The sequence below is a fragment of the Danio aesculapii genome, chromosome 13, assembly GCF_903798145.1.
Source record: "Danio aesculapii chromosome 13, fDanAes4.1, whole genome shotgun sequence".
NCBI lineage: Eukaryota > Metazoa > Chordata > Actinopteri > Cypriniformes > Danionidae > Danio > Danio aesculapii.
Genome location: NC_079447.1, coordinates 15,487,132 through 15,513,112, shown reverse-complemented (window position 1 = coordinate 15,513,112; position 25,981 = coordinate 15,487,132). Strand labels below are relative to the sequence as shown.

The window sequence follows — 25,981 nt, the reverse complement described above, 5'->3', positions numbered from 1 at the left end:
GGTAAGTGTGATATCTTTTATATTTATAAGTGTATGTAAAGTGAAGCTGTAGCAGTCTGTCTGAATATATAATGATGTGCACAATGTCAATATATTGATGGCATGTACTGTATAGTGTAAAGTTTTGTACTGTACAGCATGTATACTTCAGAAAGGGGCAAATGTTCATAAATCTTTTAGAATTGGTGGGATGTAATTAATGTTTAAAGATTGGTCAGAACAACGGTGAAAAATTGTTTGAGCAATATTGATTTCATTTCACTTGAGATTTTACAGTACCATTCAGAATTTTGAAGTGGTTAAGATCATTTTAAAAGTAGTCCATAAACTTTTATGCTCACCAAGACTGCATGATTGGTCAAAACATTATTCAAATGTTGTAATCTAACTTTAATTCATTTGTGTCTTTATTAGATATTTAATATTACATTAAATATAATATATAACATTTATATTACATTTAACTGCTCTATTTTATGTATTTATTATTAAATTTAATTTTCTATTGTTTGCATTTATTTTTGCACGCTTTGAAGCATTTTTATTGCTTTCATATTTCAATATTTGCTCAGTATAAACTGAAAAAAAAACACTTTAAACCAACTTAAAAAATACTGTGCTTTGTTACAGATATATATATATATATATATTTTTTTTTTTCCTCCACGTATAATTTACCTTTGGTTCAAACTTAATTTAAATTAAATTAAACTTAAATCAAACTAAATTCAAACTTATTGTTGTCAACACAAATTAACACAAAGTAAAAATATTGTTTAATATAGAGACACTACATGTAATGTGTATTTATATAGCACATTTATTATGTATGGCCATACACCCCTAATGCATCACAATCATGGGGGGGAGGGGGGTCTCTCCACACCCCCAGCAGTGTGCAGCATCCACTTAGATGATGCAACGGCAGCCACAGGACAACGGCGCCAGTGCACTCACCACACACCAGCTAAAGGGGGAGTGGAAAGACAGGGATAGAGCCAATGCAGTGGATGAGGATGATTGGGAGCCCCTGGTCGGAAAAGGCCAATAGAGGGAATTTGGCCAGGACATCAGAAGTGCCATGGGATTGTTAATGAGCACCGAAAAATAGATGTATATGTATTATATACATTGTATGTAATATATATTTTTACATTAGCATAAAGTAGAAAATCAACTTTTTTAATTTTAGTTCAAAGTATCATCTTGCTTTGGACAACATATGTGTAATTTGTCACAGCAAATGTATAAATTACCCTCAAAGTATAGTTTGTACTTGCTTGAAAAAAAAAATATTTTAATGTTAATAAAAATATTTTTTCCACCCGAAGAAAAAAAATACATTGACTCAAAGGTAAAATATTAAGGTAAAATATTGATAAATATGATAAACAGTGGTCACATGACATGGAAACAGCTGGTTTAAAGCAAAATATTCACTTTTTTCAGTGTTCCCTGCTTACCCTGAAAACATGAACTATATTGCAGAGTATTTAAGTTCATCAACACATTGAAAAAGAATTTACAAATAAAATAGAATTGCAAAAACTATATTTCATCTCATGTGAATTTAATTCAAAATTAAATCTGGCACACATAATCCTCTTTATTCTTTTTAATACTCCACCATAAACTAATATACAGTGTTGTGCATATGTATTGCTAACCATCTCACCTGTCAAGTTCATGCTTTTAAACTGCATTTTATATTTTAAGTGTTTAAGTGTTTACATTCAAGATGCTGCCAATACGTTGACAGTTTAACTCAGCGTCTATCCAAACACACAAATAAACAATAAATAAGGACGAGCTCACCCTGGGGGAACAGGAAAACAGTGAATAAGAAACAAAAACTGAGGAGACTAGGAAGTACTCCATTGAAATGCAGCGGATGAGGAGAAGCTGTTTAGTTAACTCAAGGTGAATCTGCAAATGTGTGTGTGTGTGTAGATATTGGTGGATCTAATTAAAGAGGTAAATGTGCTGATGAGCTATTTGTGTGTTCCTCCACTGAGAATCTGTCAGGCTGGAGGAACGCAGCCCTTGTAGACACGATAAGCCCTGGTTTCTCTCATTGATTTTGTGTCTTGACTCTGGCCGAGGGGGACGTACCTGAGAAGCCGGCACTGCAGACACACGCGAATCCCCCTGGTTTGTTGATGCACACAGATTCATGAAGGCAGGGGGAAGAGTCACATTCGTTTACATCCAGGTTACAATGCGGTCCAAAATATCCAGGGACACAGCTACATTGGAATCTGGAAATACACACAAAAAAGTTACTTTTTTTGTTGCCAAATTCAACTTTACAATTTATTTGTTGAAAATGTAAATCACGAATCTGATTCTGAACTTAATAAAAAAAGATATTTGTTAAAGTTTTAGACAAATTTATAGCTGTAAAATTTTTGTCTGGAACTTTAATAATCTTAAATCTTTAAAAAAATCATCAGTGAATATTTTTTCAATCGATTCTTCAAAAATGATGATTCATCAATTAATGAAATAGAAAATATTCAACATTGACAATAGTTAATTTAAAATAAAATATTAAAAAGTTATTAAAAAGGCATTATATAATTCATAATCTAATATATATGACAAACATTTTTGTTATATTTTACTTTAAATTAATGATTCAATCTTCAAAAAATTCGTCATTGAATACCTTATTTAATAGACTCTTCAAAAATGCTGACTCATCTAGTAATGAAATATCAAATATTTGAGATTGACTGAATCATTAATTCAAAATAAAGTGTAAAAAAGTTTGTATTAGATAATTCATAATATAATAAATAATATATAATACAAACATTTTTTGTACATTTTATTTTGATTTAATGATTCAGTCAATCAACAAAAAAAATTGTCATTGATTTTTTTTTCAATAGATCGTTCAAAAACGCCGATTCATCTAGTACTGAAATGCAAACTTCAATATTGACAATCGTTAATTTAAAATGAATGTAAACTTTTTTATATTATTATATAATTCATAAAAATATATAATACAAACATTTCTGTTACATTTTATTTATAATTAATGAATATTTAATGAATTATTTTTAAAATGAATTATTTTTTAATAGATTCTTTAAAAATGCTGATTTATCTAGTAAAGAAATATCAAATATTTGAGATTGAATCATTCATTCATAAAAGTAAAAACAAATATATTTCATAATATAATATATAATACAAAAATGTGTGTACATTTTATTTTGAATTAATGATTCAGTTAATCTTCAAAACATCATTACTTCATTTTTTCCAATAGATTCATTAAAAATGATGATTGATCTATTACTGAAATATGAAATATTCAATATTGACAATAGTTAATTTAAAATAAAATGTTAAAAAAGTTTGTATTATTATATAATTCATAATACAATATATAATAAAAACATGTGTTACATTTTATTTAGAATTAATGATTCAGTCAATTATCAGTGAATTCCTTTTTCAATAGATTCTTCAAAAATGCTGATTCATCTAGAAATAAAATATGACATATTTGACATTGACTGAACCATTAATTTAAAATAAAATGTAAAAAAGTTTGGATTATATAAATTTAACATGTTTTCACAATTTATTTTTAATTATTTAAAAATATATGTTCAAATATATTTTCACATATTTCCGTACTAGATGAATCAGCATTTTTGAAGAATCAATTGAATTGATCTATTTTTAACAATACCTTTTTAGCATTTTTCGGCTTTATTATGATATAGCTAGAATGGGAACAAAGTTGGGGGGAGAGAGAGAATTCTGACACCAACTTCACCGCTACATTTTAAATGATTATTGCTGCCACCTATTGGCATAACAATGTAATGGCTACATCCTCCCTTTATCTGCTTTTGAATTTACTTTGAATTTATTATAAACATCAATGTTCATTTCGAGACTGTAAACACCTTTCCCAGTACTTCTATGACAATCTGAATCATAAAGCCATTTAAACAAAACAAGTTTTATTATCTACGACTACGCTTATGAGATTTTGTAGTTTATGCGATATTGTCAAGATAAAATCTTGAAGTGCATCTTGAATGGTCACAGACATGGCATAAGTTGTCATCTACTATGACACACCACACAAGAAAAAAAAAAGATTGAATCCTGTAACCCAATGCTCATTAATTAACCGTGCAGCTTTCCATCGTTTGCGACACAGATGTCTCCTTAAGAAGGAGTCCTGCATCTGCATGAGAGTGAATAGTGGCTGACTGGCAAAGGTCTGATTGACAGGAAAAAGATCTGAAGAGTGTCTGTTAATCATGACTTTGGCTGCTGCTATTATGGGACAAAACGGACTGACAAGCTGAATCGGTCTCAAATATTCTGTCACCTGTCTGATCGGTGAGGACTTGGCCAGTTCAATGATTCTGTGATGGATGGGATCTCACACAGCGTATACTGAGTTTAAACTTTAACAAGACATTTTGTTTTTTGGTTTTCTGCTATGATTTTTGCTACTCTGGTGTCCTGTATTTGTTCTTAATTCTGCACAATGCATTTCTGACACACAATGCTTAGTAAACAATGCCTTTACCTTTCCCAGAAGTGAGATTTGTTTAATGTGTGGGACAATTTTATCTGAAAAATCCAAACATGGCGGAGCATTTCTAGTAACCCCTCCACTTTTTAAAATACATTTTTAAAAAGATTGACCAAAATATACAGTATCATTCAGTGAAAATAATTGCTGCAGAACCATGTAAGTGCATACATTTAAGATCCCTCAGACAAAAAAAATGGCTTGAAGAATACATTTACAACAATATAATGAAATATTATTGCAACCCACAGAGTTTGGTAAAGTATGCCCTACATATTTTTTGGTAAACTATGTACTGACCTTAATAATATGCATAATTGTTTCCTAATATTACCCAAATTTTTGTTTTTAGAAGCCATGAAAGGCTAAACTTTTAATTTGATGGCACAAAAGGTCAAAAAAATAAAGTTAAACTTGGCAGTTTGTTCATGTTTTAGGTTGCTGAAAGAATCATTTGCTTCTTTGTTTTTTCCGGCTTCTCCTGTTTTTCTGCACTTCAATCTCACGTTTGTCCGTTTCTGAAAGGATCGGATGTCAGAAGCACTTCTAAAGTCACGCTCATGTTATTTTCAGCTCAAGAAGTTCATTATGTCCAATATAGACGCTCGCCCCGCGCACGTGAGAAAGCAAAACCGCTCGTGCTTTAGACGGCCTTGTAAACAACTACGGGGCACAGGGTAGATTCTGCTGTTCTTCTTGGCTTTGTGGCTATTCATCAAGACGACGACAAGGTTTGTTTGATCTCGGGTCGTCCATGGCTTGTTATTATATGTATATATGTAATGTCTCGGCTGTGTTTTTAAAAATCGCGCTTCCTTTGTTTTCATTCTCCTGCTAGTGTACGTGCTGGTAACGTATCTCTGTAAACCAATAGTGTTCAGCTGCGCATCTAGCTCCACCTTTTGGGACCCTTTTGTTGTGCCAGGTACCCTTCCGAAAGGGTCCCTAAAAAGTGGTATGGTGTGGTTCGCTTTTTCTTACAGTGGAAACGGCCATAAAAGTGTACCAAACCGCACCGTACACTCTCAGAAATAAAGGTACAAGAGCTGTCACTGGGGTGGTACCTTTTCAATAGGTACATATTTGTACTTGAAGGGTCCATATTGGTATCTCAAAAGTATATATTAGTACATGCAAATTTTAAAAGGAACACTTTTGTACTTTTTAGGTACCAAAAAGTACCTTTGAGGCATTAATATGGATCTTTAAGGAACAAATTTGTAGCCACCCCAGTGACAGCTCGCGTACCTTTATTTCTGAGTGTGTACCGGACCATACCGAACAACTCATTGGAAATGGGCCACAAAAGGAACACACAGTGGTTACTTAAATTGTCCATCTATATTTTTCATTGATGTTATAGTTTTTTTAAACCCATACGGTATAGTTAACACTTACCAGATGAAACCAAACAATACTACTTAAAGGTTAAACCCCCTCATCCCTGAACAACACATTGCCTTCTCATTCATTCACAAGTTGTCAAAGCAAACATTTGTAATCTCCTACTACCTGTATACACTACAGTACTACAAACAGACCAACAAGCTAAAAGAGCTCCACTGAGAGTGACCTCCTCCAAATCAAGCCTTGGCGTGTCAAAAGAGCACTTGTGTGGAAGAGAGCATAAGTTGTGAGCAAACGAAAACACCTGAAGTGAAATCCCTCAGACGGAAGCAATACGGGAGCAGCGCTGGGAAGCAGACGCACACAAGGGAGACCGTACATGATAGGAGACAAAGTGGAGACAAACCATTTAGGACTCAAATTGGCCTCAGGACTCCTCTGCCCATATGTCGGACTGAACCACGAGCGGCCCTGAGGCGCCCATTAAAGCACAACGAGGAGAAGATCTAGTAGAAGAAAAGCCAATATAGAGGCGTGATGCGAACCTCCTGAACTATTCTCACTTGTGTTTAGACCAGCAGCTTATAGATGTCAAGGATGAAAAAGGACCTTTATTACAAACTGGAGCACTTTAGACAATAATGCCAGTATCTCTCCAACGTGTCTCATTTTTTTTCGGAGCGTCTAGTAAAAACAAACAGTTCAGAGTGGATACTTGGGCTCCTACATCATTATCAATTTATGGGGGCTGCGGTGCAGAGTGAGAAAAAAGTGCAGTTCTGTGTTGCGATGGTGCTTTACCCGTTCACAAGGTCTTGGCAGATGGCTTGGTTCTGGCAGGGGTTGGATGCGCATTCATTGATGTCTTCCTCACAGTGCAGGCCTGAGAATCCTGGCTTGCAGAAACAGCTGCATAGAGATGACAAAAGGAGGATCGATTTACACTTTTGAGAGGGAGAAAAATGTGCTGTGTTTATTTGGAGTACAGCAAATAATGTGTCATTGCTGTTTCTTTGCAAGAACTGCAAGGCATAATAATAATAATAATAATAATAATAATAATAATGATGAATACTATCATCTACTTAAATCAAAGCTTATGTGAAAGTCAACAATTGTTTTAATAAACTGTTTTAAAAGGAGCATGGTTTTAAATTAATTGTAAAAAAAATAAAATAAAATAACCTTGCTAATTATTTGATAATTATTTTAGGAATAATTAATGGTATTTATTTGAATCTTTATTTTATTAAAAAATATTGTTTATGGGGGGTTCAATGAAAATGTGAAGGCACCACAGAGATACTTAACAACAACAAAACTAACTAACTAAATATAGGTACCACAGAGAAAACTATTTAACAAACAAACAAACAAACTAACTAACTCAATTGTATATGGTGTCCTCAATAAGAATGTGAAGGCACTACAGATAGACTGGTAACACTTTAGTTTAGGCCACAATTCATGCTATTAACTACTGGCTTATTACCTGCATATTATTAAGATATTAACTATTCATTAGTAGTTATAACATGATCTTATTCTGCATCCCTAATCCTACCCAAAACCTAAACCCAACTTCTACCTTACTATTATTAAACAACTAATTTGAAGTTTATTAAGCTATAGTTTTAGTCAACGGTTTGTTAATAGCTTGAACTGTGACCTAAAGTGTTACCAAGAAATCTAGGTATCACTGAAAAATATGGTTAAACAAATTAACAAACTAACTATATTGTATATCACAGGTACAATGAGAATGTGGAGGCACCACAGAGAAAACTAAACAAACAATCAGACTAAGAAACTAACAAACAATCAAATAAACAAACAAACTAACAAAACTAACAAACCTAACTAACTAACTAACTAACTAACTAACTAACTAACTAACTAACTAACTAACTAACTAACTAACTAACTAACAAACTAACAAACTATCCTATATGGTGGGTTTAATGAGAATGTAAAAGCACCACAGAGAAAGTAGTAACATTTTAGTTTAGGTCACAATTCATGCTATTATCCACTGGGTTATTACCTGCCTAGTATTATGTTATTAACTGTTCATTAGTAGTTGATCTTATTAACGTATGATCTTATTCTGCATCCAAAATCTAACCCAAAACCTAAACCCAACTTCTACCTTACAAATTATTAACAAACAGTTAATTAGTAGTTTATTAAGCTAGTAGAGTTAGCTAATGGTTTGTTAATACAGTCAACTGTGACCTAAACTAAAGAGAAACCTATTCAACAACAAACAAACAAACAAGATACTGTAACTAAATAAATCTAGGTACCACAGGGAAAAATGTTCAACAAAATAACTTTATATAACAGGTACAATGAGAATAAAACTACAGAGAAAAAAGTATATAACAAACCAATCTACCAAATCTTATATATGATGGGTACAATAAGAATGTGAAGGCAACACAGAGAATAATTGTTGAAATATTCAACAAGCAAACTAATTAACTGAATAAATGACATACAGTATGTATTGTGGTAAAACCTTCTCAAAGAGCAATGGCGTGTACATACAAGCCGAATCTCAACTTTCTGATAAATATACACAGTATAGCAAAGCTTCAAAGCTCAAATGTGCTGTAGAGTTTTGACCTTAATCCAGCTGAAATGTAGAACCAGAATCTGATATGGCAATTCCAGCACAGACACAAAAATATTGTTCTTAAAATGCATATGCAGTTGTTGCTCTTTTAAATGACCTATGCTGTTATTGATATATACATTCATAGTTGCTGATATAAAAGCATGGCAGATTACACAGCAGAGTTAATAAATAATATTGTACGAATCACTTTAATACATTTTGCTTTTAATAAGCCAATAATACATTGACATCTATCCTGCTTTTACAGCTCAAGCCTTTAAAGGGGTCACGAACTGAGAAATCAAAATCCCCCTGATCTTTCAACATATTTTATTGACACATTATTTAAATGTATTTTAAGATCCCTTTTGAGAAAGATCATCTTTTATAAGAAATTCTAACTGAGGAATATTTTAGCAACCGTTTCTCACTGTATGTTGATATTGCCTCATGAAGGAATGTTTCCTCTTTGAGCAGTTCTTACAGAGATGCATTTCAGCAAATGTTTCTCTCTGTGTTGATATAGTCTTTTGAGGTCTTAAAGGGATAGTTCACCCAAGAATAACAATTCTGTCATTATGCTGCATTGACTGTTTGCACATTCTGTTGTTTATGTTTTTTAGAATGTGACAGACGTGATAACTGTAAACTGTATTTCATGGAGAGAAAAATACATAAAGGCTTTTTCTCTGTTCTAAGAAATCCAATATCACCATATGGCTTTAGTATGACTCAATGACACCATTTTTGGGTAAACTACTCCAAAAGGCAAACCAACCTGCTAAACAACAAAAAATATACACTCACCGGCCACTTTATTAGGTACACCTGTACAGCTGCTCGTTAATGCAAATTTCTAATCAGCCAATCACATGGTAGCAACCCAATGCATTTAAGCATGTAGGCATGGTCAAGACGATCTGCTGCAGTTCAAATAGAGCATCAGAATGGGGAAGAAGTGTGATTTAAGTGATTTAAGTGAATGTGACATGGTTGTTGGTGCCAGATGGGCTTGTCTGAGCTTTTCAGAAACTGCTGATCTACTGGGATTTTCATGCATAACCATCAGGGTTTACAGAGAATGAAAAATAGAAAATATCCAGAGAGCGGCAGTTCTGTGGGCGCAAATGCCTTGTTGATACCAGTGGTGAGAGGAGAATGGCCAGACTGGTTCCAGCTGATAGAAAGGCAACAGTAACTCAAATAACCACTCGTTACAACCGAGGTATGCAGAAGAGCATCTCTGAATGCACAACATGTTGAACCTTGAGGCATATGGGCTACAGCAGCAGAAGACCACACTGGGTGCCATTCCTGTCAGCTAAGAACAGGAAACTGAGGCTACAATTCACACAGCCGAACCAGAATTGGACCATAGAAAATTGGAAAAACGTTGTCTGGTCTGAATCTTGATTTCTGCTGGACATTCGGGTATTCGGGTCAGAATTTGGCGTCAACAACAAGAAAGCATGGATCCATCCTGTCTTGGATCAAAGTTTCAGCTGCTGCTGGTGGTGTAATGTTGTGGGGGATATTTCCTTGGGACTCTTTTGATCCATTAGAACCAGTTGATAATCATGTCAATGCCACAGCTTACCTGAGTATTGTTGCTGACCATGTCCATCCCTTTATGACCACAGTGTACCCTTCTTCTGATGGCTACTTCCAGCAGGATAACACACCATAAAGCCCGAATCATCTCAGACTGGTTTCTTGAACATGATAATGAGTTCACTCTACTCAAATGGCCTCCACAGTCATCAGATCTCAATTCAATACAGCACCTTTGGGATGTGGTGGAATGAGAAATTCGCATCACTGATGTGCAGCCGACAAATATGCAGCAACTGTGAGATGCCATCATGCCAATATGGACCAAAATCTCTGAGGAATATTTCCAGTACCTTGTTAGATCTATGCCATGAAGGATTAAGGCAGTCTTGAAGGCAAAAGGGGGTCAAAACCAGTACTAGTAAGGTGTACCTAATAAAGTGGCCAGTGAGCGTATATAACACATTATACATTATGTTTTAAATGTTATTGAGCCCAAACTATGAACACATCAAATATGTATAAAGCTTTTAAGAAGTGGTATGTACACCATATATTTTGTGTATAAGCACACACATACACGGCTTGACGTAAAATTTTTTGCTTATCAGCCACTGTAGCTAGTATTTTTTCTAAAGTAACTAGCCATTCACGGTTTTCACTAGCCACAATGTTGCTTTTGGAACAATATATTTTATATGCTTAAATTTGACTTTGTTAAAATTGACTCAATGAAAGTCATTTAAAACCTTATTGACTTTCCAAATTCGGATATTAATTGCATTCCAGCTGGTAAACAGTAGTTAAGTCATCTGAGGTGGATCAAAACCTTTCATCACATAACAAACAAACACAACAGAGAACTAAAATGAGAAATTAAAGGTAAAAAAGACCTGTAGCTGTTGACCCCATCCACACAATGGCCGTGGTTCTGACAAGGTCCTGAGACACAGTCATCGCTATCAATTTCACAGCGAGTTCCCTCAAACCCTGCAAGACAGATGAGATGGTCATGGATCAGTAAGTCTCACTGCTCCCTGAAAGCGTTAGGATCAATGATAACAAAGGCCCTTGGTGAATGCCATCTTAATGGAACTGTGCACCTCCCTACAGCCCGTCTCATCTGCCAGGCCCGGCGTCTCCAGTGAGGGCTCTAGCGGCTCTAATAATACCTCAGTGCCTCCACAGATTAGGCTGAGGGCTCATGGTGGAAGTGTGGAGAGGATCTCGTTAAGATGGGGGAGACGGAGGAGGTGAAGTTCAGGGGCCTCTTTGCTCGTGTTCATTACCAGGATGAAGGGGAGAAGGGGGTGTAATCAGCTCAGGGCTCTTGTTGGGGAAAAGGTCCTGGGAGACGTGAATATTCAGCTTTTTGTCAGCCTGCTGCTGTAAGCTCATCCTCGGCTCAGCGAGATGCTTTGTGGCTTAAAATAATGCTTTAAAGGCAGTGTGAAATCAGAATGGCAATTTTCAGGGCTCCTCGTCTTAATGTGAGTGATTTTCAAAGAAAAATACAGCTTTTTTCATTCTCACGTCCAGCATAAAGTTAGTTCTTTCAAGTTCTTTCATGATCAACAAGACTGCATTTTTTAACAAAACAGAAAAAACAGCATTATTCTGAAACTGTATTACTATTTCAAATAAGTGTTCTATTTTTTATATATTTAGAAATTGTATCCCTGAGATGGAAAGCAGAATTTTTTGTACTCTAGGGGTCCGTTCTTTATACCTCGCTTAAATGATCATAGATGATTTAACAGATCCTGAATCTTTTAATCTTGATAACTGATCTCTGGCTAATTTGGTTCTTCAAACGAATTCAGATTAAAATGTCTGGATGAACTGATCTGAAAAGGACAGATCTATCGATCCTTGAAATCATGATCGGCAATCCCAGGATTGGCTGATGGTACAGCAGTGTAATGACATCATCTGATTAATATTCAGTTATCCATGCGAGTAAAATTACAAAAAATTTGAAGTAAACGGTTTGTTAAATATGAAACACACTTTTACGAAGCATTAAATCACTGGCATAATAGCCGTCAAAACACATGCATGGCTGCATACATTTATATTCCTTTAAAAAAAAAAAAAAAACAGTCGAATATTGTGCGTCAATTATTATACACAAATTGTACTTAAAGCTGGGTCAGTACCTTAAAATAGTATGTGTTTGTATCTAAAAAGTCCAAATCAATAAATGTTCTATTTGAACCCCTTGGGGAGAACCACTACGTGACAGTTTTTATACTTTTATTTCGGAGTGCATATTGTAAGAGTGCAAGTTTTTTAAAATAATGATAAAAAAATTTAACTTAAACTGAAACTATATATATATATATATATATATATATATATATATATATATATATATATATATATATATATATATATATATATATATATATATATATATAGTGTAATGGACATGGTGAATATTGAAAATACTGTAAATATTGAAGTTGTCTCTCATTTACAGACAATATAGCCAGTTTAGTCTATTCAATTCATTTAAACCAAATGTCTTTTGGGGAAACCAGAGCACCCAGAGGAAACCAACACAAACACAAGGAGAACATGCAAACTTCCAACAGAAATGCTAACTGGCCTAGCTGGGACTTGAACCAGCAACCCTCTTGCAGTGAGGGGACAGTGCTGATCACTGAGCAACCGTGCTATGTTACTTACCTTAAATTAATCAAATTACTATTTTGAAGTCTGCAAATACAAATTTCATCATAGAAGCAGATGTCAGAGAAGATAAACACACACCACAACATTACAATGAGAAAATTAGAGCTGCAAGCAGCGATGAAAGGGACCTCACACCCGGTCTCACCACCGCCCAGTGGCCTTAGGATGACAGAGAACAGTGCACAATAATAATTAAGGTTGATTTATATATATTTTTAAAATTTCCAAACTTCCTTTGTCAGCAGGTGAACCTGTGAATTTTCAGGCAGACCAGACACTGTGTGACTTAATTATAAGTACTTCCTCCTCCATGCCGATACACTGACCAAGTCTGCCACAGACACGCCCTTTGACAGAAACTCTAGATCTTCACAATTTAACATCACAAAGGTCTTTGGATTAAAGTAATGGAACATGGATTCGATGTGATAAAATTTGTAGGAGTTTGTTACAATGCAAAACATGTTATTTCCTGTTGCCAGTAGGTGGCGCTATAACTGTAACTGGATATTGGCATGTAAACATATTCAGGTCAGGACTGTTATCAAATATGTGGATTTTGAGGCAATGCATGCCTAAGTTTTGACACCTTCTGTTTTGTTGCGAATCGTCAAAGTTTGTGAGGCCACCACGGACATGTCCTCTGACAAAAACTCTAGATCGTCACAATTTAACATCGACTTTAGATAACAATATCCAATTTTGGTTGTGATCTGACAAAATTCCTAGGAGGAGTTTGTTAAAGTCCAACGCGAGCAAACGCCAAAAACTACACTTTTTTCACTTCCTGTTGGGTTTGAGACTTCGCTCCAAGAAACTTTTTTGTAGGTATTGGCATGTTTGATGTGTTTGCCAATTTTCACACATGTGCATGAAACGTAGCTCGTGGGCCATACCAACACAATCTCACGACAATTCGTAACTTTTTGATTTAGTGGCTAATTCGTAGGATTTTGTACGATCTAATTCATACAATTTAGTACGATTTGCTCATCCCCTAATGATGGTTGGGTTTAGGGGTGGGGTTAGGTGCCACGCCTCCTTTCTAAAATCGTACAATTTCGTACGAATTAGCCACTAAACTGACAAAACGTAAAATCCTTACATTTTCTCGTGAGATCAGGCTGGCCATACTGTCAAACTGCATAGGTGGCACTGTCGAGTCATTTTGCCACACCCACTTCTGAAACCTATGACAAGTGTAAATTTTTGCCATTTCAGTCATGTGTGCAAAGTTTCGTGAGTTTTTGATCACGTTTAGACTCTCAAAAATGTGATTTAAGTACAATTTATACAATTTATATAAAATATACATAAATAAAATTACAAAATGCATACACTTATATAATTTGTACTATTAAAATCCCAGATGTTTGAAGTAATATATTTGAATTCAGCTGATTCGTGTTTTTAAGTAATAAGCTAAGTCAAGTAAACTTTGATATACAAGTTGTCAACAAATTCAATCCAGATGAGATAACTCAAAATATTAAAGTTGTGATAACTAATTGGTGCAATAATTTTTTACAGTGTGCAGACACATAACACACACACACACACACACACACACACACACACACACTACATAGCTATTTTCTGATTCTTATTCTTATTTCTTATTCTAACCAGTTTTCCAGTTTTCAAAACTGCATTCATATCGTAATGGATTAATATGAGTTAACACCCTGCCGTTTTCCATGTTACATATTCTGTTTCATTTCAAATTAAGATCAATTATTAAACTGAATAAATTGCTTATTCATAATTCAAAAAAGCAAGTGTTACCCAACTAATCAAATTTTAAAAGACATCCTGGTATGCACAGTAAACAGCCATTGCATTAAATCCTTCATAAACAGTTTCGCTTTTAAAATTCTGGTGAGCCTACTTTCTAATTGGTTTCGAGTTGGGAGCAGATGTTGCACAGCACTGGAAAGACAAAAGAGGAACCTCCAGCGCTGCTCATGTTTTTAGAAAACGTAATAAGCTTGATTTCATTCTGAGCCACCGCTGAATATATTTACAGTTCCAGTGAGCACACTTTATTTTCTAACACATGCAGCAGAACATCTAGTGTACCTTATCTTCTCTGAAGCGTTTCAAAGCACAGGCTGGTTTCACACATTAGAGCTGACTCATAACAGCAACAATCGAAAGCCAAATGAGAATACGCTCTATCTGCATTTAATGCATGCCATGAATTATTCCCTCAAGTGTTAGACGCGTCTACAGAAGAGTTTGTTAAGGTCAAGTGCAGCTAAACAGAATATCATTACCCAGTGATACATTTTTAAAAGACTCTTTACAGTGAATATTTACAAAAAAATGTGGTAGAAAAGTCTTTCTGGGCCCAAACCGACATGTAAACTCATCAATACAGGATTTCTGACTGGAAATGACAACTTTTCCCCCCACCCAATGATTTCCAGAGTTGCTTTATTTGAACTGGCATCAACCCCAATTTCATTCCAGATATCACCCTTCCATTAGATTCCAGCAAACGCAATCGAGTTTTGGGTCTCTGCCACTATGGATGCGCAGTACAATATCTGCTGGATTATATACAGCTGGCACCGGCCCATGATGAACTGTCAATCACAGCCTTGCCTGACGTCTCCAGGGACAATTTGAAGTGTCAACATTAATGCATCTGCAGCAAGAACACACAGCGAGACTGGAGCTTCTTCGCTGTCAAAACACAGAGCAGGATACCTGTGGCTTGCACAAATGTTCCATCATTCTTTCCCAGCATCCTCTGTGTGCCCCACAAAGCTGTGCAGGTAATCCCTGGGACAGCTCATCCTTCCAAAGTAAATATGAGACTAGTTTGAAATTTAGCCATATCAACACAGCCATGTGTCTTGCTGTTTGATGTTCGCTGCTAGTCTTGAGACACTGAGAAACAAGTATATGTGAAACAAATATACTCTGTGCTACATGAGTGTACTTGCATATAATATTACTAATACTATTATTATTATTATTATTATTATTATTATTATTATTATTATTAATGAGTGAGGAATAATCAGCTAATTGTTGTGCATTAAAGGATTAAACACACAACAAGCCATTAGCTATGTTTTCATCAAAAGATGTGGATTAAATTTATGCACAAAACTGGAATATCGCATAAAAGACGCGCAAATAAAGCAGCGATTCCATTCAATGAATCAAAGAGAACAAAATTGTCACTTCCTGATTAACTGGTGCCAAATATCAAAAATAAAAACGGAATTTATTGTGGCAGTAGAAGCTGCGTGAATCTTTTCTGTATTTAATAAATTACTTGCGCCTCAGAAGACAATGCAGCACACTCAAAGAATGTGGGGTGGCATTTGAAAGTGTGGAACGTGGAGCACAGACGCTCTTGATTCTGGAGGTCATTAATAATACAATAACACTAATACTGAGGCATTTATAATGTCCAAAACAATATTTTAGATGTTTAACAATGCGGTCAGCCTGCTGGTTTGTCCATTCACATGCATTTTTATCATCACATGACCTAAAACAAAATCACATTACATTTTAATGCACATACTGGAATTTGTTCGGTAAAAGTGGCGCTTTTAAAATTCAAATAAACTCATAAATTTAAGCACAAAACTGGAATATAGCATAAAATACATAAATTACTTGCACCTCAGAAGACAATGCCGACACGCAATAAATGTGTGGTGGCATTTGACTCAGAGCACAGATGCTCTTGACTATTCTGGAGGTAATTAATAATAAAACAACACTAATACTGAAATGGTTAGGGTTTTTAAGAACGACTAAAACAACATTTTAGATGTTTTACAATGTGCTCAGCCTGCTGGTTTGTCCATTCACACGCATTTTTATCATCACATGATCTCAAAACAAAATCACATGACTTTTTTAATGAGCATACTGGAATTTGTTCGGTAAAAGTGTTTCAATTGTAGTTTATGGGATTTTTGTCTTATCGAATAAAAAGATAATCCTACTCAGTTATGCGCATGCGGATTTTCAAATTGTTTGCGCATCTTGCTATTTCCATCAACAGGTTTTTTATGCGCATTTCCAAAATGCACATAAAAATAGGTGGATGGAAACATAGCTACTGATTATCTAACTTATTCCATTGTCATTTGCCAACGTTTAGACAAGTTAGAAGTAGTAATGCTCTTTGCAGCGCAATATTTGACCATTTTTGTCAATCACGACATGTTAGCTCTCCCAATTTTGGAAGTGTGTAAATGACTAGATCATATCTAATAGCCAGTGTCGGGCACATTCCTTTAAAATAGTAATTAGTTAAAGTCCCTAATTACTTCTCACAAATAGTAACTGGGTTAGTAACTGGGTTGCATAATTATAAAAGTAACTTTAACCAGGGAAAGTAACTATTGCGTTTCTTAAAACAAATCGTATTTTAAATGACTATAAAATAAATATAAAACATTGTACACTAATCTACACTATTTTAATGTTGTTGTGGGACAATGTGAGAGACAACTGCAGCATATTCTTAACTATATATCTTGATATTCTTTTGTTTAATTCTGTCTGATTAATAAGTGTTTGCGGTGGAGAAAAATTAAGTTTTATTTGCTTTGACATCGTGGCTTAATCACCTGAGTAGCCACTAATTTTGTGGCGGCATACGACTACGTGACATGCTTCTTTAAAATTGAACAATTTGTCAGCGATGCAGAGAGACTCTTTTTTCCTGGGCATGAGTAATTTTTAATTATAGTGACACGTATATTTTTGTCAGCAATGGTAACAGCGTTTTAACAGGGGAAACTGAAAAAGTATCCCTGTTAGAAACGCCAATTATTTATAGTGCTGTTATTCCCATCACTGCTAATAGCTCATAGTAACGTGTCTTCGAAAATATTTTTGAACATTTTGTGAGTTGGTTGATCCCCATCAACTTTCTGGTAACTCTGTTGGTCTGAAAGCTTCATTTGCTGTTACTATGGTTACTACTAATGTTTGAGGTTACACGCAATAATTACAAACTGCAATCAAAGCTGACTGGAACTACCTGTGCATTTTATTGCACACCTTCCAGCCACTCAGATTCAGAAATTTAAACATACCATGGAATAATAATAATGAGCACATGCACACACACACACACTCGCACACGCACACACACACACACACACACACACACACACACACACACACACACACACACACACACACACACAATATATAGCCAAGGTTTTGTGAAATCTTCCTTTACATGCACATGAGTTTAATGACATCCCAATCTAAATCCTTAGGGTTTAATAGAAAGTTGGCCCCCAATTTGCAGCTATAGCAGCTTCAACTCTTCTTATCTTAAATTAAGGGAGCTATATCCAAGTATTTATATGCCAATTGCATTTTAATTGCCAATCTTTGAACAGCTTCTAATAAAACTTTAAAAAGATTCCTGCCTAGATTGTTTATTAAAGCTGGTAGGCTGATTTTTATGTAAAGGGCGATTAAGCTGATTAACTGATTAAAGTGATTAAACAGTGCGAATGTACAACTAAGTGACACCCATGAGTCAAAACAACAGAGAGATATTCCCACCAGGCATGATCAGACTTCTGCATGACAAAATAAGTTTTTTTTTCTACCAGTTTTTTTTAACAACCAGACTTTTCCTAATAACCTGTGATGAATTGGTCCATCTAGATACATTTAAAACTTAAAGCAGTTTTGAAAACCAGTGTGGACACTGAAAAAAAAAAAAAACAATTCTGAAAAAAAAATGGATGTTAAGTGTTTGTGTTTTTTGGGGTCAGAGAACAGACGATGTTCTACTAAAAGTGACTACAAAAGCATCAACAAAAACAAAGTTTTTGCCGCAAGTACTGCAGAAGAAAATAGAACCAGGGTAAGTAATCATTTATTAAAGTCTTAAGAATGATAGGTAGTTTGTGCTTTTGGTGAAATACCAACATTTATTTTTAATTTATTGTTGTATGTTGTGCAGCGGACGAGGTCAAAGCCATATTTTGTGGTCAGTGCCGCCTCGTGTGCAGGCATGAATTGTTTTGTGTTCAGTGTGAAAACACAGCTCTTCTGTGATTTGCTTTATCGCTTCACAATATCAAAGGGCTCTAAAGTCAGCAATAATTTTCAGGTAAAAGTATTTCCAGGCACTTCTTGATCACATTATAGTTCCATATATACCCCTACTTATTTTAGCTTTCATCACAGCAGTCGAAAATCAAATCAAAAGAAAACAGAAGGCGTGAGAAACTAGTCCTACACAGGAGCTGTATGAAGACCAACAAATTGAAAATTGTCTTAAAATACAACATCCGACCATCTGTTTAGGTGTGGTAACTAGAGTATAAGCTAAATGATTGACTGAGGTCGCTTGAGTTATTAAAATAATATATATCAGAGGTATGATATTCTGCTTTAATGGTCACATTACCACCACCCATGTGCATGATATGCTAATAATTCAACAGGCTGGTGTCAATCATTCAGTTTTTGGACATTTGGATTTGACCAATTCATTCCAGCTGAATTGAATTGTAAATTAATTCCATAAAATTTATAGTGTAATAGCAGCTGTGGATGCCAGACTTTTGCCATAAAAAATGGTAGAAACCATATTATATATATATATATATATATATATATATATATATATATATATATATATATATATATTACATTCCATATTACAGGTATTACATTCCTGGAGTAAAACAAACGCAAGTGTGGGTTGCCAGATTGAGGACCAACAGGAGCGATTGAGCCTAAATGCTGATTTAAATCGCGTGCTATATAAAAGTAATGGCATGCGATAGAGAGAATATTTACCATTTTAAAAGGAGTTTTGTTCTAACCAACACCTCAAATTGATGCATTAGAAATGTTTTCTATTTCTTGCAGCTAAACAACTAAAAACTGACAATAGCTATATGTTTCCATCCACCTATTTTTATTCGCATTTGCATATGCGCATTAAAAAACGGTTGACGGAAACGCCATGATGCACATCAATTTTGAAAATGTGCATAAAAAACATGCATAACTGAGTAGGATAAAATTTTTATGTGATAAGAAAAGATGTGCATAAACTACGATGGAAACACTTTTACCGCACAAATTTCAGTATGTGCATTAAAAAAGGTCATGTGATGTTGTTATAAGAGATCATGTGATGATGAAAATGTGTGTAAATGGACAAACCAGCAGGCTGAGCACACTGTAAAACACCTGAAATGTACATTTGGTCATTCTAAAACGCCTTACTGTTTAAGTATTAGTGTTATTATATCATTAATTACCTGCAGAACTGTCAAGAGCATCTGTGCTCCGCATCTGACACCTTCAAACACCACCGTGCTGGCTGTTTTTTTTATTTAATTTCATTTAATTAATTTATCACTGCAAATCTCGTCACGTAGTCTGTTGTTAGGACACGAGATAACAATGTAACCTGCTCACCTAAGGTTTACTTCATAATATTTGTATTATTTGTTAATTGAAAACCTAATATGGAACTTTGAATCGTCTCATTTCGGAGTCTGCTACTGTAAATGAATGTAATAGAATAGAAGTTTTCCAACAAGGCAACCCAGGGTGCTAAAATATAATTGGCTAAACTGGCTTTGGGTGGGTTGAAATAACCAAAACATAGACAGCGTTCTGGCAAATAACACACATTTTCAAAGCAGAATAACTGACTTCAGTTTTTCAGACAAACAAAAATGTTCACTTAGCATGTTTCTTGAATATCTGCAAACATATTATGGTACTTTTATGCTTTTGAAGAGTCAAAAACGTACATAAAGCACCTTAAAGTGCAATTTAAATGCTTAGCTAGGTTAACTAGGCAGGTTAGGGTAATTAGGCAAATCATTGTATTGATGGTTTCTGTAGACAATTGAAAAAAAAATGCTTAAAGGGGCTAATAATATTGACCTTAAATGGTTTAAAAAAAACAACAACACCGCTTTCTAGCCGAAATAAAACAAAAGAGTATTATACAAAATATATAAGTAAAAAGAAAAAAAAATTCACAGGAGTGCTAACAATTTTGATTTCACCTCTATTTATATAATCATGGTAAACTACCACATTTCATACAAGTAATACCTTCTACACATTGTAAAAAAGCATACGATCCTTACTGTAGATATTCATGGATATGTTGAATTTGGTGTCTGTTTGTTCATTAACATTGTAGAACATGACCAAGAGCTGATGGTCAGTGTGAGTAGTACAGTCTTAAAACTTTAAGCCAGAGTCATTAACTGGCATGATGAATTAATCAAGGTGAACTACAGTCATTCCTATTATTAACAATCTTTATAAATAACTAAGATTTATGAATGCAGTCTTAAAGATACAGCATACTGGTAATTAGCCTTGGCCCGTGATCATTAATCTGAAAGACACAAGCAAAACAGGGCCGAAGTTAAACATTTATAATATCCGGTGAATGTCCACAAAGCAGCACGCATTAAGAGAGAGTTTCCAGCTTAAAGGCTAATTGTGATGAAACACACAATTTATTTATCTGAAACTCATTAAAGGATAAAAGTGTTTGATTTAACTTACCAATTTGAAGCACACTTTTCCTGGCCTTGGAAAATGTTGACAAGTGAGTAAGTCATTATATTTTTGCCTCTGCCTATTATTTTCAACTACTGTAGCATTGATAATATAATTGAGAGTGAACTAGGACTGTAGCTTGGTACCAAAAAGCTTATATTACTTTCTGGAATAGGTAAAAAAAAAAAGAAAAGGTAATAATAATGTGCTGTTACTTTTTTCTCCAAACCTACTCTGGCAGTTAACTATTAAAATCAAGCAAGCAAAATAAATGTAAGGCATCCAAACATTAGTGTGGATATATCGTCACCTTGGAATTATATATCTATCTGCGTTCTGAATGATTTTGAGATATTGAGCTTCAAAGTTTTTGCATTCCACAAACAGTATGTGTGCAACATTTGGTTTTTAAATAAAAAGTACTAAAAAGTAAACAACTTATAAAAAACATCCCATAATGTAAATAAGTTGTCATTTATAAGACTATGTCAATCACTCAATTTTGACAAAAATGTCAGATAGAACATTATAATTCTGAGGTGATGATATAAATATTTGGTCCATATTGACAAGACAGCATCCTGCAGTTGCTGCAGATTTGTCGGCTGCTCCATGATACAAATCTCCCATTCCAGCACATCCCAAAGGTGCTCTATTGGATTGAGTTCTGATGACTGTGGAGGCCATTTGAGTACAGTAAACTCATTGTCATGTTCAAAAAACCAGTCTGAGATTATTCGCGCTTTATGACATGGTGCGTTATCCTGCTGGATGTAGCCATCAAAATATAGGTACATTGTGGTCATAAAGGGATGGACATGGTCAGCAACAATACTCAGGTAGGCTGTGGCATTGACATGATGCTCAAATGGTACTAATGAGCCCAAAGTGTGCCAAGAAAATATCCCCTACACCAGGCATGTCCAAGCTCGGTCCTGGAGGGCCGGTGTCCTGCAAAGTTTAGTTCCAACCCCAATCAGACACACCTGGGCTAGCTAATCAAGCACTTACTAGGCTTTCTAGAAACATCCGTGCAGGTGTGTTGAGGCAAGTTGGAGCTAAAATCTGCAGGACACCGGCCCTCCAGGACCGAATTTGGACACCCCTGCCCTACACCATTACACCACCACCACCACCACCACCGGCCTGAACCGTTGATACAAGGCAGGATGGATCCATGCTTTCATGTTGTTGATGCCAAATTCTGACCCTGCCATCCGAATGTCGCAGCAGAAATCAAGACTCATCAGACCAGGCAACGTTTTCCAATCTTCTATTGTCCAGTTTTGGTGAGTCTGTGTGAATTGTTGCCTCAGTTTCATCTTTTTAGTTGACAGAATGGCACTGTGGTCTTCTGCTGCTGTAGCCCATCCGTCTCAAGGTTCGACGTGTTGTGCATTCAGAGATGCTCTTCTGCATACCTCAGTTGTAATGAGTGGTTATTTGAGTTACTGTTGCCATTCTATCAGCTGGAATCAGTCTGGCCATTCTCCTCTGACATCAACAAGGTATTTGCACCCACAAAATTGCCGCTCACTGGATATTTTCTCTTTGTCAGACCATTCTCTGTAAACTCTAGAGATGGTTGCGCATGAAAATCCCAGTAGATCAGCAGTTTCTGAAATACTCAGACCAGCACCAACAACCATGCCACGCTCAAAGGCACTTAAATCACCGGTCTTCCCCATTCTGATGCTTGGTTTGAACTGCAGAAAATCGTCTTGACTATGTCTACAAACACATTGAGTTGTTGCCATGTGATAGGCAGATTAGAAATTTGCGTTAACGAGCAGTGGGAGTGTATATTGAATAGCACATCAATTTCTATTTGTTCATATTTTTCCCATTTACTTTGTTAGATCTGTTTTGAATACAGTTAAATTTAAAGAATTAGATATAATATTTATTTCTTTGTTTGTTGATTAATTGATTGTGTGGGCTGCTGGTAGCTTGTTTTACATTTATGAATAAAAATTCTGCATTCTCTCTCTCAAAGAATATTTTGGATTTATTTTCCAAAAAAATGGCACCCTTAAACTAATACACCTGGAAAAAAATGGGTAAGAATTTACTTTAAAGCTCTTTTCACTCCAGTTAGTGAGAGTGAACTGCAGAAATAAACATCAAATATCACACATTGCAAATTTCTGAACAATATAAAGATTGTTATATATTTAGTTTTTTTCTGAAAAGGTAGCGTTTACATTTGCATGTTGCTAAACTAATCCTATTACTCTCTAACAAGCAAAAACAATATGCAAAACAGTTCATTATTCACCAAAGCCTTTTTTGCATTGCATCATGGGACTGTCTTTCCCATGAAAGACATGTGATGTCTGGGTAAAAGAAGGTGTCTTGGGAGGCAACGTAATTAAGTTACCAACCTTTTTAGACAGTCTTCACATTGACACGTTGATGATGCCATTAAATACTACCTACTGTAAGTAGGCATCTCACTAGGTTTGGAGCAGCGCAAATGTGTCAGCAGGTGATTTATTCAAAGTCATTTCTCACGTTTAGCTTTCTCAATAATGCATGCCAATTATCCAGGCCTTTTTCATGGGTGTCCTACAGAATATGTAGCATGATCACTTAACATACAGTAGAGGAGCCATACAACACAGTTGAGAATAAAATCTGAGAACAACCAACAATTAAACACTGCTTAGTCCTATTTAAAGGTATCCTAAAAGGAGCATTTTTAAGCATGTTTCAAAATATTTACATATATTCTAAAGCACAGTATAAAAAGAATACTGATCACTCATATTCCCTTCAGTTATTAGTGTTAACCTGGCATATGGTTGTAAATTCCCTAATTATCTAACAAACCCAATTAAACTGGCAGCCTAACTTTTCAGTTTTCACTGAATTTGCAAGATGGTGCTTGATTCTAAAGTGACAAACACCCATTTAAGACCTAGACGACGAAGACCTAAGAGACCCTTTGAGTCATACCAAGTAATTCGAAATATGTTTCTAGTCATTTCTAGAATACTGCATCTTTACTGTATCACTCATTAAAGTCCCCCAGAAAGGCTGGTCGTCCACAAAAGACACATGCATGAAAGGACAGAATAATGAAGGTTCCAAACTGCAGCAGTGTTTCTAAGCTACAGGGCAGAGTAAATGCAAATGTTCATTAGAAGCTCTTCTAAAATATTTAGCTAATTCCCTCTGTTTATCATTCAGTTGGCAAGCAATTTTCATGCAGAACAAAAAACCCAGTCACTCAGTAAATCGGTTAAAGCAGTTCCATAAAGTTGAAAATATGAAGTGGCTAGCCCAGAATCCTGACCTAAACCTAATAGATAATCTCAGGAAAATCCTTGGTAACAAAATGATGTCTAAGAAACACTAGAGTACTGTGAAAGAGACTCAAGAAGAGGTGATTAAGATCGTAGCAGATGTGTGACACTCCTAATGTTCTGTGAGAAACTGTAGTTCCATCACCCTGTGTGCGAGTTTTGAGAAATGAGTGATGGAAATGCCATATTTTGAATTAAAATGTCTTAATTTGTAGAAGTTTTTCCTCGATCGAGGGGATTTTGAACTCGTGTGAAAAAGGAATTAATGTAGAAATGCATTGCTGAAACAAAAAGTCTAATGTAGTGAACATTATGTCCTTGTGACTTGCCTTGTTTACTGTCGGCTACCAATACTAAAGTCAGCTGCTCTAACAACCTAATTCACATTTCTTTTTGTGAATAAAATGATACTATACAACAACTACATTATAACATTTTATATGTATATTTATATACTTTAAAAAAAATGTATACCCCTGTTTCCATAATTTGTTTTAAGTCAACTAATGCCCTTTAAAAGCGGTTCACTCACTTTTTCAAGAAGTTTTTTACAGTGTGAAAGGCTGATGTGCTGTAAAAATCAATCGGTTCATTTACTCATTTACAAATAACTAATTCTGTCAGATATAGTCTTGGACAGTACACAAATACTTTAAATAAAGCAGGTTTGAGATATTCAAACTATTTTTAGGTGGAAACAAATAATTCTGATGGCTTTAATGGAATGCCCCAATAAAACATATCGCTGCATCAAGGTCAATATGACGAGATCATTTGAACGAATGCAGATAGAGTTATTTCTGTATTGAACCTGACTGTTTGCTATGTCTGTTACTCGCATTTCCTGCAGTCTGTGATGATATATTCTCTTTGTGAGTCTGTTATACAGGACAACTGATCAATCCGCTGCCGCCATCCAATTATGAAGTACTATATAAAGTCATAACTTCTATTTTATGCTTCTCAGAATTCCATATCACCACATCGATAACAAGGACCATTTCCTATTGAAATTACCTTGTCACACAAACAGAAATGTAACAAAAGGACGCACTTGCACCCACACATGTACTTTTCGCAATGCATTGCAATATAGGAGCAGAGATACAATCAAGCAGGAGAGAAGATAAGGACAAATACAGAGGGAAGCCGTTTACTGACTAGTTAGAATGGGATACAATCGCAATCTAATGCAGACTGGAGCACAAACTGCTGTGATGGGAGGGAAGAAATGAAAAGGGGGAATGAGAATGGGAAGCGAAAACAGCCCAGAAAATGAAAAGCTTTTGTTCTGCATGTGGGATACCTCAGAGAGTTTGCTCAAAAAGCTGAACC

At 35.2% G+C, this 25,981-nt stretch overlaps 1 protein-coding gene across 1 annotated transcript in view; it reads right to left on the bottom strand.

Moving 5' to 3' along the window:
* The window catches only part of eys (eyes shut homolog), a 407,203-nt gene that overhangs the window by 221,982 nt on the left and 159,240 nt on the right, over positions 1-25,981 (bottom strand). Inside the window, exons 21-23 of the mRNA XM_056471602.1 lie at positions 10,985-11,081; positions 6,722-6,829; positions 2,113-2,258 (exon numbers count right to left, since the gene is read on the bottom strand). Coding sequence (XP_056327577.1) covers positions 2,113-2,258; positions 6,722-6,829; positions 10,985-11,081 — 351 coding nt within the window. The remainder of the gene's footprint in view (positions 1-2,112; positions 2,259-6,721; positions 6,830-10,984; positions 11,082-25,981) is intronic.